This window comes from Barbus barbus (assembly GCF_936440315.1).
Source record: "Barbus barbus genome assembly, chromosome: 37".
In the NCBI taxonomy this organism is placed as follows: domain Eukaryota; kingdom Metazoa; phylum Chordata; class Actinopteri; order Cypriniformes; family Cyprinidae; genus Barbus; species Barbus barbus.
In genome coordinates this window covers 15,357,748-15,371,712 of record NC_136715.1, presented here as the reverse complement: position 1 = coordinate 15,371,712, position 13,965 = coordinate 15,357,748, and the positions used below count along the sequence as shown (strand labels likewise).

At 36.9% G+C, this 13,965-nt stretch overlaps 1 protein-coding gene across 1 annotated transcript; it reads right to left on the bottom strand.

Annotated features, from left to right (window-relative positions):
* Positions 1-221: 221 nt before the first annotated feature.
* cep15 (centrosomal protein 15) lies at positions 222-4,615 on the bottom strand. The gene is made up of 4 exons (XM_079396815.1): positions 4,380-4,615; positions 4,177-4,300; positions 2,589-2,657; positions 222-2,472 (listed from the first exon to the last, which is right to left on the bottom strand). Exons 1-4 carry the CDS (start codon positions 4,430-4,432, stop codon positions 2,308-2,310), a joined length of 411 nt encoding a protein of 136 aa, XP_079252941.1. The 5' UTR covers positions 4,433-4,615; the 3' UTR covers positions 222-2,307.
* Between the last annotated feature and the right edge of the window lie 9,350 nt (positions 4,616-13,965).

Sequence of the window (13,965 nt, the reverse complement as noted above, 5' to 3'; positions counted from 1 at the left end):
GATTTGATATAAAGCGATGTGTCACTCACTGATCCCTTAGGCTGTGATTTTACGCCCAGTCTGTGGTGGGTTTCTGAACAAAATATAGTCCAATCCATCTACAATTTTACTGGCATGGTTCCACGAAGCAGCTTGAACATCCATGGAAATTTTCTTTTTAATACTTTTTAGTGGAAAAAGGTTCCAAAAGTTCTTCACACCAACAAACCCCAAAGGGCATTGCTGAGAAAATCTTTATTTTTAAGAGTGCAAAACATAAATACATGACTACATACAAACATTTACGCAAACATGTTGGGATGGAGTGGATGTTTTGACTACTTGGATTAATGGGATCCAGTGAGGTAAATGGGGACAATAACACTACCGAAGTCCAAAATCAATACAACACAGAATGACGTACAAGTTAGCCAGAACAAAAACACCACAGGAGTCCCCTTATGACCAGCACTAGTGCTGAAATAATAGTTTCAAGAATGGAGAGAATTCCCCAACAGGCTCCCAAGCAAAAGCTTTTCGTGTTTAAGTGCACTACATTGACAAAGATCTTTAGTTGTGAAAAGCTCCTTTGAGAGCAATGGGTGGTACGTTTCTGAAGGAAGACAAGCTTGTTTCGCTAAGGGATTTTTTTTTATATATATTTATACCGTTCCAGAGATATAATGTCCAAAGATTAATGAAAATACTCAAAAATATAATTATGTATTTTAATGTAGTATTTTTTACTATTATTCAATCCAAGTGCCATAATCCTCAACATAATCAGGCTTTCATGTAACAGCATCTATGCCATTTTTACAGACACAAGTTATTCAGCAACAAACAACTTTGTTCTATCATCTTACGATAGTGCTCTGAAGATCTGGCTGATGGCCAGGTGTCTGAAGCCCAGAGCTGATCTACAACATTTGGCCTTGGCCTGTGCCTGGGCTCTGACAGCCTCAGTTGGCAGTGGTATCCGTAGCCAAACTACCTCAGGGCTTTCCCCATTAGAATACATAATGCAGAACTAGTCATTTGGAAGGGCTCCAGATCGTGCTCTTCAAAACCCTTTTAGATAATTTGCTGTCATTCCCTCCACCCACACCCAGAATTCTCCACCCCTCCACAGCCAACCAGCCCCCCTGCCAATTCGGAAGCCTCGACTGGTGCCCTGACCTCAGGGGCAGGAGTCCCAGCTGAGGAGGAAGGGCAGCTGCCAACCACCACCACTTCAACCATGACCATCCAGATGATCGCGTTTGTCAAGCCGCCACTCCGTGTCACCCTGAACTGGTTTGATCATCCAATTAGGCTAGGTCATGGTCTGCAATCTCTCCCTCCATGGAGGGACGATAGACAAGACAGTGAACGAGCATGAGAAAAAAAATCAGGATTAAATAGTATATGCACTCAAAGGCAATAAAAAAATAAAAAGTTTGTTATATATGCGCACTTAAATACAAGCGACTCTAGAGCTTGTTTCATGTCTGGATTCCCAAAACCACCAGTCTCAATATGAGAAAATGCTAGTTAAACAACAAACCTGATCAAAGAACAAATCAAATGCGTAATTTTCAGAGTTACAGACAACTCTGAACTCAAGTGGCTGACCCTTCAACAGACAGGCAATACAAGAGCAATTATCGCATGGACAGTTCAAGTGCTCAGAGGCTTTGTGTGATGACCTGATTGTTGAGGGTTCAGGTTGGAGGCAATGAGGTTTAGGGGTGCATTTAAAAGCAGCATTTTTGCACACAAATTTTCCCTCACAATTTGCATTTGTGCGTCTTGAGACAATATTTTTATTTAAGCTGGACATGTAATACTTAGCAGTGTCTAATGCAACTCAGAAACATGTTCTGTTACGTAAATTTGGAGGGAAATAGTGGGTCAGGAAACAGAATGATAAATTAGTTTTTCTTGATGTTTTCTTAATGTTTATTATTTGACACTTTATGGACAACCCTTTTTTTTACTTGTAAACTAATCTGAACTAATTTTAAAGTAACTTCAAAAATACCATTTAATTTGATATCTAACAGCAAAAACAATAGTTTTATTACTTCATCGTAAATCACAGCTGATTTTTACAAGTGATTCAGTCATTTATTTTTCAATGCAGAGAAGAAAAGACAGTGGTGTAGTTTCAGAAAATGTAGTCAGTATTGCCCCCATGTGGATGTACTTGTGTAAGCGAAAATGTTCATGCAGTATTGAATGAACACATTTATTCTGTATTTGCATATATAATATTTAAATAAAATATATAACACATAAAAATAACAATTTTGGGCAAAAAATATAAATACGTTACACACAGACAGCTCATCTAGGTTTGGGTCGAGGGGGTTTACCCTTGCATTGTGCAGGGGAGAAATCATGTTGTCTAGTTTTCAGTCTCCCAGTCTCACTCACCGGCGGTTGCCCTTTCCCAAGCAAATACTGCTCCCATTCTGGTAGTTTGCGTTCAACAGAGGCCCAATAACGAGTCTATGACAAGACAACAAAAGATCAACAAAAAAGTACTTCAAATGCAACATTTACTATTGCATGTGTTCAAAAATGAAACACTGTGCAAGATTTATCTTATGAGATGTAACTAATACCTCAAGGTTAATAATATCTGGGTGAAGAAGCCGTCTGGTTTGAAGATTTTTCTCAGCATTCTGTAAATCCTAGAGCAGAAATCCATACATTATATATATATATATATATATATATATATATACACACAAACACACAATATAGATAGATAGAAAACTGAAAATATTCAAACTAATACACAGAATAAAAAAAAAACATCTTAAGCATCTTAAAAAGACTGAATTGCAGTCATTAAAAATGATTCTCTGTTAACTTGACTATAATAAATCAGTCATTCAATAGTGGGACAAAACAGGGAGGAAAATTGAAAAAAATAAAACTTTGTACTCAGACAAATGAAACTACATTTATGTATCTTATATGTACTAAGCTACTGAGCTATGCTTTGATGCAACCTCACAACTTTTCTATTTTTTAAACAAAATGTGATTTTTTTTACCTTGGACTGTGTAATGTAATTTCAACTTCATCTTTAACAGCATTCAAGATGTTTTTAACATTTCAAAACACATTCTCATGTTAGCAGACAGATTACACTTTCACATGTGACCAACAATTCCACAACAAATATAAAATATCATAATGAAATATTATCAAAATAGTCATCTGACAGAGGTAACAAATCTGACGGTGGTGACGAAAACCTGAATTTAGTCGGTCATTTTAACTATCAAATACATTGGATCAATCAATTACTGTACTACAACAAACAGTAAGTATATTATTATTCATAAAGCTTTTATTCAAGAGTCACATTTAAGTATTGTTGGAACACAAAATCTTATGGTGGTGACATCTGACGGTGTTGACAAATTGGGCATTTCTTTCACAAAACAAAGTTCATGTAGTAGCCATTTATTTTTTTCTGTTGATTCTAGATGCTAATGGAACCTGCTTCAGGAGAATAAAATTAAATATTTCAAACAATTTCCTCAGAAATTGGAAGATGGTGTTGACATATCATGCTTGTGACCAGGGAATATTAACATTAGGATTTAAAATATTATAAAACTATAACACTTTAGAGTGACAGCTGCCCCTGATATTCCCTGATTTTATTACATTTTAATAAATGTCTGACGGGGTTGACAAAAAGTGGGGTCACAACTTTGAAACCTTATCAAACGTGTACTGAAAAACAACTTTGCTTTGATACGAGACATGATTAAGTGTTGCTTTATATGTCTCATTTTCATCATTAAAAAACATTTTTACCCATTTTATAGCATATGAATGATTGAACCCTTCACTGCGGACACACTGTTTTAGATGTAGTGAGAAGACAATAAGTGTCATAGATTTCACATAATAATGATACAACTAAATTGAAGGGGATAATTGTGTTAAATACATTCTATTATTAATTCCCATAACATTTACAATTGAAAATATTTAAAATTTTTAAACCTAATAGCAGTTACAATTGCTGGACATGTTTTGTCCCATGTCTCAAGAATGACTGAAATAAACAAAAACCTTTTTACGGTACTATAATAGAGCTCTGTGAAGCACCTAGTTTTGAATACAGAACTGTATCATATAAATATATAGCACAGTGTATGTATAACAGAAAGCCCACAGTAGAGAAACCTTAAGGATCTGAGCATTCCTCTCCTTCGCTGCTTGAGACATCAGACACTGCTGTTTCTTCTTAGCCTTCTGCTGTTCATAATGCGCTTCCATCTGCTGCAGCAGTAATGCTCTTTTCCCCAGTCTACATGAGAAAAATTACATTCATTAAGCCGTTTAGTTTCATAAGAAGGAATGAATGATTAAAAATAGGAAGGACTCACATATCTTCATGTTTCTGGTTGAGTTCAAACTCTTCTTGTGTATAAGAGGCCATTTAATGTAGTTTCAAAGACGTGGAAAGAAAACTCAAACTCTGTCACTTAACTGAAACTTTATCAAAAGCTCGATACTATATACATTAAAAAACCTCATACTGTTACAACTACCATGGCTGTTACTCTGCGACCACAGGATCCGGAAGCAAAGCTCCTAACTAAAGCCTACCGTAACCATAACTACCAACAGCCACGTGTGCGGAAACGACAGCTCGTGAGCAAAAGATTAGGACAAGTACGCCCTCTATTGTTGGGAAGAGTTAAATGAACATATAGTAGTTTAAAGTTACATTTTGAAATGTTTGAACGTTGAAAAAATGTAATTTTATTTAATTATTAAATCATTAAATTAGGGCCAGCTTACTCCCTATTTTGATATGTCAATTATAGTAAATGCACAACCTAAAAGCAATAAGTAAAATAGCTTCAACGATAGAAAATTATCTTATAAACAATTTAATCTTTCAATTGATGAAGCATATTGCGTTTTAGTATTTAAAAAAAAAAATGCAATTTAATGCTCAAGCTCATTTTTAAGTTCTGGTAAAACACAGTATAAACAGAATCTATGCTGGTTCATAGCACACTGTGGGGATATGGCCAGAACAAAGGCGGGGAGACATTTGCTTGCAGTTAAAAATTGAGTTTATTGACTCACAAATGACATTAAAGACATTAAAGTTGACCCACTTCACGGAGGCCCCAACCAGAACCAGAGGCAGAGTAAGCCCTTTTTACTCCCAAGGCTCGAACCGTCTCATGGGAACTCAGGGAAAACACAATTATATACATACACAAACATCTAAATAAACTCCCAAACTCTGGAATAGCCTTCCTGATAACGTAATTTTTGTTTAGATGGAACAGCAGCTACGCTAATTATGTCTCTATTTGTTTATCTGTTTCTGATTAACATCCCATGGTAACCAGGAATTACAGAAGCTTCAGTCTGGATCCAACCCTTAAATGATCTGAGATGACCGAACACCTGAGAAAAGATAATGCCAACCCCTCAGAGGACCTCAGAGGATGCCAACGCTCAGACAACATACAGAATTACCAAATTTTGCCATAAGTTAAATATATTAAGGTTCTGCAATATATAAATATATTGTGGAAACTTAATTTCCTGTAGAGCTGCTTTGCAACGATTTGTATCATAAAAAGCGCTATACAAATAAACTTGAACTGAAACTTGATGGGAAATCCAGGCGTGCGTGAGGAAACAACTTATGGAATCAACCATCTTCCAAATGCAAGGGGGGTTTAGGGAACGCAAACAGGATTGTCACGCATTGTCACACATGTTAGGTTTCTGTGAATTTTGGGGAATTTCCATAGACTTCTATTACTGACCAAATTATATTTTCTATCCCTTAGCCCAACCCTAAACCTTCCCCTTACAGAAAACCTGTTTGCATTGTTACACTTTCAGATAAACATCATATACTTTTTTTAAATCTTTTTTTCCCCCTCATAGGGACCGCAGGCCAGTCCCCACAATGTAAAAAAAAATCAGGTTTTGCTATCCTTGTGGAGATATTTGGTCCCAAAAATGTAGCATAAAAAAGCACATACACATACACACACACACACAAAATGCCCAGACAGAAAATCAGTACAATAGTTCTTACAGAGATGGAGAGAAAGAAAAATGAAATATGCCAACAGGGAATTGGTCTGCTTATGTAATGGAAGGATGAAAACAATAACAAACTTGTTTTCATCAATCTATTGTTACTACATTTTATGTTTTCAATGATTCAGCAGATACTGTATATCTACCGTAGGCTAGCTACTTATGTTCAACAGTCTCACTATTTTATCAGTAGAGGGACTATTGGCTTTAACAGTAGAGCTGTAATACACTAAAGCTGTTAAAGACTGATATGGTTCAGGTGTTTATCATCACATTTAGACTGTTAATCAATGGCCTTAATGATCCACCTATGGCAATGGCATAATTTGGTGAACAAAATAGGGGCTGAAACCTCAGAACAGACACTATATTGCCAAAAGTATTGGGTCACCCCCTTCTAATGAACAGGTTTGACTACTTTAGTAATTTCTATGGTTACAAATCTTAATGTTTAAGCATATAATGATATTCTAGGAAATTGCATGCTTCTAATTTTATAGCAACAGTTTGGACAGGACACCTTTTCTATTCTAACATGACAGTGCCTCTGTGTATAAGGCACGGTTCAAAAAGACATGATTGATTCAGTCAGTTTGGAAAAACTTGACTGGTCTGCAGAAAGCCAAGTCCTGATCCCAGCTGAACACTTCTGATGTGACTTTATATGCAGACCTTGAGCCAAAAACTCACCAAACACCAAGTTCTTCCACAATGACTGAATCAATCATGTCTTTTTGAACTGTGCTTTTTTTTGTATTTTTATAATACAATAATACTGTAGTATTTTCTCATACAATATGTCAATGGATGAATGCAAGTTGGCATGTTTATTTTAGGAGTGGGGTAAGAAGTTTTTTTTTTTAATTTAGGAGACACAGATATCTTCATGAAAATACTTCATGCACATTATGCACACCTCTCATTTTTTAATGACAAAATTACCCCTATGTCGAAAGTCTTGCATGCCCTTTCCAGCTTTCATGTTCCTGCGATTCCTTCTTTGCAACACCTGTAAACAGAAATCCCAAATGTAGCTGTTTGTAAAATCTTTTCATATTCATAGATAGCCTATTCATAGAAATAGAAAGTGGGAATAGGAATTATTATAATACAAAGTTGCTTAAAACGGGTAGTGTTTATTCAATAATAATAATAATAATAAACAATAATGATATACCAGTTAGTTATGAATCTAAGTAATCAAAAAAGGGAGCTGAGGACGGCGTAGATCACGTCCAACTTTTAATTCCGCCCCGACTGCAAGCGGCTACTCTCGCGAGATGGTCCTCACTGCACAACACAAGATCCAGGGGAAGTGGTTGGATCTAGTTCCAACTCCTCCCACCTTACATATAAGGTGTGTTTGACTTGAAGCGGAGCCTTCCCTTTTAGCCACAACCAACACACCTATACCTACACCTACTCGTCTTCACCTCCTGACCCCTAAACTCACCCATCTCCACCCCTAAACCTACCATCTCCACCCCCTAGATGTGGATCCAACCCTGCCCCCTGGATCTTTGTTCTGCAGTGAGGGGCTACTGACTCTCGCCAGCCGATGGCAGGCTAGTGTAGTTCATCTCGAATAAGCCTAATTACTATTGGGTAAGCTAGCCTATAGTTAATAAATAAAATAAAAAATAGATGTATAAACAATAACTAAATAAACCGATGGATAAACAATCGGTTTATCCATCGGTTTATTTAGATAAATAAACCGATGGATAAACGCAGGAAGTCGTGGCCTAATGGTTAGAGAGTCGGACTCGTAATCGAAAGGTTGCGGGTTCGAGTCCCCGGCCGGCAGGAATTGTAGGTGGGGGGAGTGAATGTCCAGCGCTCTCTCCACCCTCAATACCACGACTGAGGTGCCCTTGAGCAAGGCACCGAACCCCCAACTGCTCCCCGGGCGCTGCAGCATGGCTGCCCACTGCTCCGGGTGTGTGTTCACGGTGTGTGTGTGTGTGTGTGTGTGTGCATTTGTTCACTACTCACTGCTGTGTGTGTGCACTTGGATGGGTTAAACGCAGAGCACCAATTTCGAGTATGGGTCACCATACTTGACAATACGTCACGACTTTACTTTACTTTTTTAACAATAACTACTAACAAATGCAAGGATGTTACTGTTGTGTGCATGTGACTGTGCGCTGTTGTAGGATTAATTAAAACAACAAAAGAAAATGAAAATCAAGATTGCATAGTACTGAAATCCAAGCATAGTCCTACCTTCTTTCTGGGTGCTTTATGCACGTGTTCGTCTTCCCATGTGGAGTCAAATTCGCACTCATCATCTGACTCCTTGTTAAGTAGCCTGGGAGTATATTGCAAAGTCAGGGGCCTGTTTCTCGAAAATCTTCCCTAGACATTTCTTGCTAAAAGTTCCTAAGTGCAAATCTCAAGAAAGTTCTGAAATATTTTCCTATTTAGCCTACTTCACTTTTATTTTTCTCAATAACAGAACGGCAGTTCTCTGGTTAGGGTGGTTCTTGCTGAATACCGATCCGCTCAATGAAAATCATTGCATCTTTTTGCACTCCCTGCAGATTAATGCAGATTTTATTTTAAAAAGTGTTTCATGAACCCTGGCCCAGTAACTAAGACAACGCCAAATTCAAGTACAGTGCCCTCCATAAGTATTGGAACAGTAAAGACAAAATTGCTCTGCTGGCTGTGGAGTCAAGACATTTGCAAATATGATTAAAAGATGAATATGAGACAAAAGAACAGAATGTCACATTTTATTATTAGCCGTTTCAACACATACATGTTTTATAAATAAATAAAAAGAACAGCACTTTTAGAGTTCATCCCACTCATTGATGTGAGCATAAGAATTGGGACAGTTGAACATAAGGCAGATATAAAAGATTAAAAGCTATGATTTATTTGCAGATCCATTGCGCACAATCCCAGCAGTGAGTCTGTGACCCATAGACATCACCAGACTCTTGGTCTCATCCTTTGAAATACTTTTCCCAGTAAATTCCAATTGTTGCTTGTTTTGGGGAGTTTCTGCCTTTACTCTCCTCTTCAGCTGGTGAAATTCATGTTCAATCGGATTTAAATTTGGAAATTGACTTGGGCAATCTAAGAATTTCCATTTCTTTGCCCTTATAAATTCCTTGACTGAACTGGCAGGGTGTTTTGGGTCATTGTCCAGATGCAATATGAAGCACTTCCCAATGAATCTGGTGGCATTAACTTGAATATTGGTATTCAAAATGGTTTTGTACCCTTCCAAATTCATTATGCTACTGTCATCATACATTAAGTCATCAGTAAAGTTGAGAGGGCCTGTTCCAGAGACAGCCATGCATGCCCATGCCATGACACCACCTCCACCATGCTTTACAGATGAGGCTGTATGCTTGGGATCATTGCAGTTCCCTTTTTTTTCCTCCACATTTTTCCAAAACTCTTCCGGCTCACCTTTGTGCTTTTTTTGCAAACTCTAATCTTGCCTTTCTATTTTTGGTGCTGGTCAGAGGTTTGCATCTTGCTGTGTAGCATCTGTAATTCTGTGTCAAAGTCTCCTGAGGACAGTAGATTGTCAGAGCCTCACCCCAGCTTTCTGGAAGTTGTTGGTGATTTTACAGACATGTCTTTTAGGATTCATTTTCACAGCTTTTATGATTTGTCATCAACTACTGTTGTTTTCTCAGCCGATCAGGTAGTTGTTGGTTGCTGGTGTCGCTGGTGGTTTCCAAACTTGATTTCTCCATGCCCTTTGTTTTTTCTAGAGCTCTAACTGACTTCCTCTTTTCTTTTAACATCCAAATTGCTTGCTTTTCTCTCAAAGTCAGCTCCCTCATCTTGATTCTGGTTTGTGTGTGTCAACATCAAATGCAAGATTCAGAATACAGAAGTAATGGATATAACTGATACAACACATTCCCTGCTTTTAATATCTGAACAATTAATGCAATCTGACACAGCTGATCACTTAGAAATACCTGTGAGACAACTGTTCCAATACTTATGCTCACATCAGATAGAGGGATGAAACTATAAAAGTGCTGAACCTTTTAGCTGGTAAAACATCTGTGTTGAATCACCCAATAATAAAATGTGACATTCTGTAGTTTTGTCTCATATTCATCTTTTAATCATATTTGTAAATGTCTTGACTCCACAGCCAACAGAGCAATTTTGTCTTTACTGTTATACAGTACAGTGCCATCCAATACTTTTGGAGGGCACTGTACATACATATATTAAAAAACATAAAGCAGACACAAGGATTCATGCAGACTCATGCCTAAAGTGCTCAACCACTCCCACTGTCAAAGCTGAAGGTCATGGTGAACCGAAAGTATTTCTAGTAGGCCTACAGTTCAAAAAGACTCCAGTTTACTCAAGGGTTGCCATGTCTTGCATTAATATTCAGAAATAGACAAAAAGCAGGTTACAAAAAAATCAAAAAGAAGGCCTAGATTAATCTGGCACATATTTTTGCTATTTGCAGGACCAAACTATAATTATAATCATTAGGAAACTATTCTAAAAACAAAAAAAATATTTGATATCTATTATGTATAGGCCTACTCATCATTGCAATATGTTCAGAAAAAAAAAAAAAATTTTTAAACAGCTTTAATATACATTTGATTTCCATTATATGTTTAGTGTAATTAATAAACCAAAATATCATATTTTTTACATACTGTACTTCAACAGAATAACCTACTACTGTATTGCAGTAATGCAAAACATTTAATTTAATAGTAGTTTCTAATCACAAGTTATCAATAAGCTAAATTATGTGATTAAATATTTAACCTTTCAAGTTAAATATCAACTTGCTCACACTTCAACTTGAGGCATAAAGAAATTTTCAATATTTCCAATTTCCAGTGTTCTCAAAAAATAGAGTAGACAAATCATAGAATTCACAAATCTAACATTTAATGGAGTTACTTTTCATAGTGCAACTTTGCTTCATCACAATTTCATTACTCCATTTCCTGTACAGCAGTCAGGCTTTAGTAAAAGATGTTTAGTCAGTGAAGAGATTACATTAACTTTTTAGCAGTTAACAATGAACAATTTATCAGTACATTAACAATTCATCAGTAGAATCCATCAAAAAACAAAGAAAAAATAATCAATATTACATTTCCTACAAGGCAGACAAATATACTTTTAAGATGCTATTTCTTTTTCCTTCTGACAATCTGCTAAATAATAAAAATAATAATAATAAAAAAAACATTAATCTTTAACAATAGTTCTTTAACTTAAATCATAAAGGACATTCCAATATGTTTCCTTTAATTTAATTTAGAAAAACATATGTAACCTCATGTGACTATCATTTACAGTGCTTGTTAATTTTCCTATTATGTTTCATTAATCTCCCTCATTTTTATGCCAGATGTCAGAAAAAGCCCCTTCTTTAAACAGGTGAAGAAGACAACCCTTATCATCACCATGAGACATGTCAGACATCTCACATTAAGACTCTTTAGTTTGATGAAGACCACTAACATCATCACCATGAGAATTGTTTGCTGGTGTTATGTAATCAATATCATCACAATCACTTATCTCTTGATGTTGCTTTACTACACTTTCATTTTCTGAGCTGCATTGACTGCTCTCATTTGCTCCCTAAGCCATATTTTTTATTGTCAATTTGTTTGGACTAACTGGCTTCACCCTTTACTGCTCATTTTCAGATTTTTCATGTTTATTTTCAGTTTCATCCTTCATATGTCATGAACCTGACATGAAGACCCCTCTTCAATTTGGTGAGAACCACTAGCAGCATCATCAAAAGCTGCACCGTCTGCTCTTATTTGCCCACTGATCACTATTTGTTTCTGTCAATTTGTTTGGAATAACTGGCACATCCTTATTTTGATGATCTTTTTTCTCTTCTCTTCAGTTTGGTGAGAACCACTAACAGCACCATGACTATGAGACTTGTTTGCTGGTGCTATGTTTTCATTATCATCACCATCACCATCATTTACTACACCCTCATTTTCATTTTCACTATCTGTTTCTGTCAATTTGTTTGGAATAACTGTCTCATCTTTAGTTCATATTTAGGCTCATCTTTTTTACTTTGCATCTCTTGAGGAGGATGACTGGCATCTATTTTGTTCATTTTATGTTGGTTTTCATGGAGATTCACACTTTTCTGCTGATCTTCTGTACTATTATTCTCTGTTGGCTGGTCCATGTTTTCATTTTTGCAGTGCACCACCTGACTTGACAGAATCTTCCTTGGGCCCCAGACAAAGTGTTCTTGGGGCTTGAAATGCTTAAAGGCAAATTTAACCAGCTCCCTTCTCTCTGACTTGTCCAAAACAGCAAACATAAAGTAATTTAGTGCACTTTGCTTCACATTTTGAAGCTCTCCCATGACAAGAGTTTCTTTGAGGAAAAACCTGACCAGTGGGGCCTGATAGTGCTTCAATCCTAGAGTCCCCAAACACTTCAGGATGCGTGTGATGCACAAGCTGTTATGTGTATATCTGCAAAATCAAAGCAAAAACAATCTAGCTATTGGAAAAGCCTAAAAGTCTTGAAACAACATAAACTGCAAACAACAAATAGAAAAAAATATGACAGTAAAAATCTGTTCAGGTTTCTAAAGCGGTCCTTCCAGTTAGGAACACGTTCCACCTCTCCTGTTGATTCATCGACCAAACATATTCCGTAGAAATCCAACATGATTCCACCAATTTTCTCTTTGCTTCTTTATCTTTACGGAAATGATGGAAAAAAATAGAGTAGATTCATTTAAGCATTCTCTATTTTTCAATATGCTGTAACCAGCTTCTGAATGGAGACTAATATTTCCTGAGAAATCCTGTCAGACAAATACTTTTTAAGATGGTTGGTAAATAAAGCTGAAAAACCCATCTACTGTAAGTTAAATGTTTTAAACTGACCTTTATTTCATTTTTTGTGAGCACATGTGCTCTGCAATTCATCCCTGGCTCTTGTATTGGAAACAACCTGCAAAGTTTTAAAATGGTTAGTTGAATGATGGCCATTCAAACACTTACAGTGGGGAAACAAATTATTTGATCCCCTGCTGATTTTGTATGTTTGCCCACTGATAAAGAAATTATCAGTCCATAATTTCAATGGTAGGTATATTTGAACAGTGAGAGAGTATAACAACAAAAGAAATCCAGAAAAACGCATTTCAAAAAAATTATAAATTGATTTGCATTTTAATGAGTGAAAAAAGTATTTGATCCCCTATCAATCAGCAAGATTTCTGGCTCCCAGGTGTCTTTTATACAGGTAACGAGCAGAGATTAGGAGCACTCTCTTAAATCTCAGCTTGTTTCCTGTATAAAAGACACCTGTCCACAGAAGCAATCAATAAATCAGATTCCAAACTCTCCACCATGGCCAAGACCAAAGAGCTGTCCAAGGATGTCAGGGACAAGATTGTAGACCTACACAAGGCTGGAATGGGCTACAAGACCATCGCCAAGCAGCTTGGTGAGAAGGTGACAACAGTTGGTGCGATTATTCGCAAATGGAAGAAACACAAAATAACTGTCAATCTCCCTTGGCCTGGGGCTCCATGCAAGATCTCACCTCGTGGAGTTTCAATACTCATGAGAACGCTGAGGATCTTGTCAATGATCTTAAGGCAGCTGGGACCATAGTCACCAAGAAAACAATTGGTAACATTATGCTGTGAAGGACTGAAATCCTGCAGCGCCTGCAAGGTCCCCCTGCTCAAGAAGGCACATGTACAGGCCCGTCTGAAGCTTGCCAATGATTCAGAGGAGAACTGGGTGAAAGTTTTGTTGTCAGAGGAGAGCAAAATCAAGCTATTTGTCATAAACCCAACTCGCCGTGTTTGGAGGAGGAGGAATGCTGCCTATGACCCCAAGAACACCATCCCCACGTTCAAGT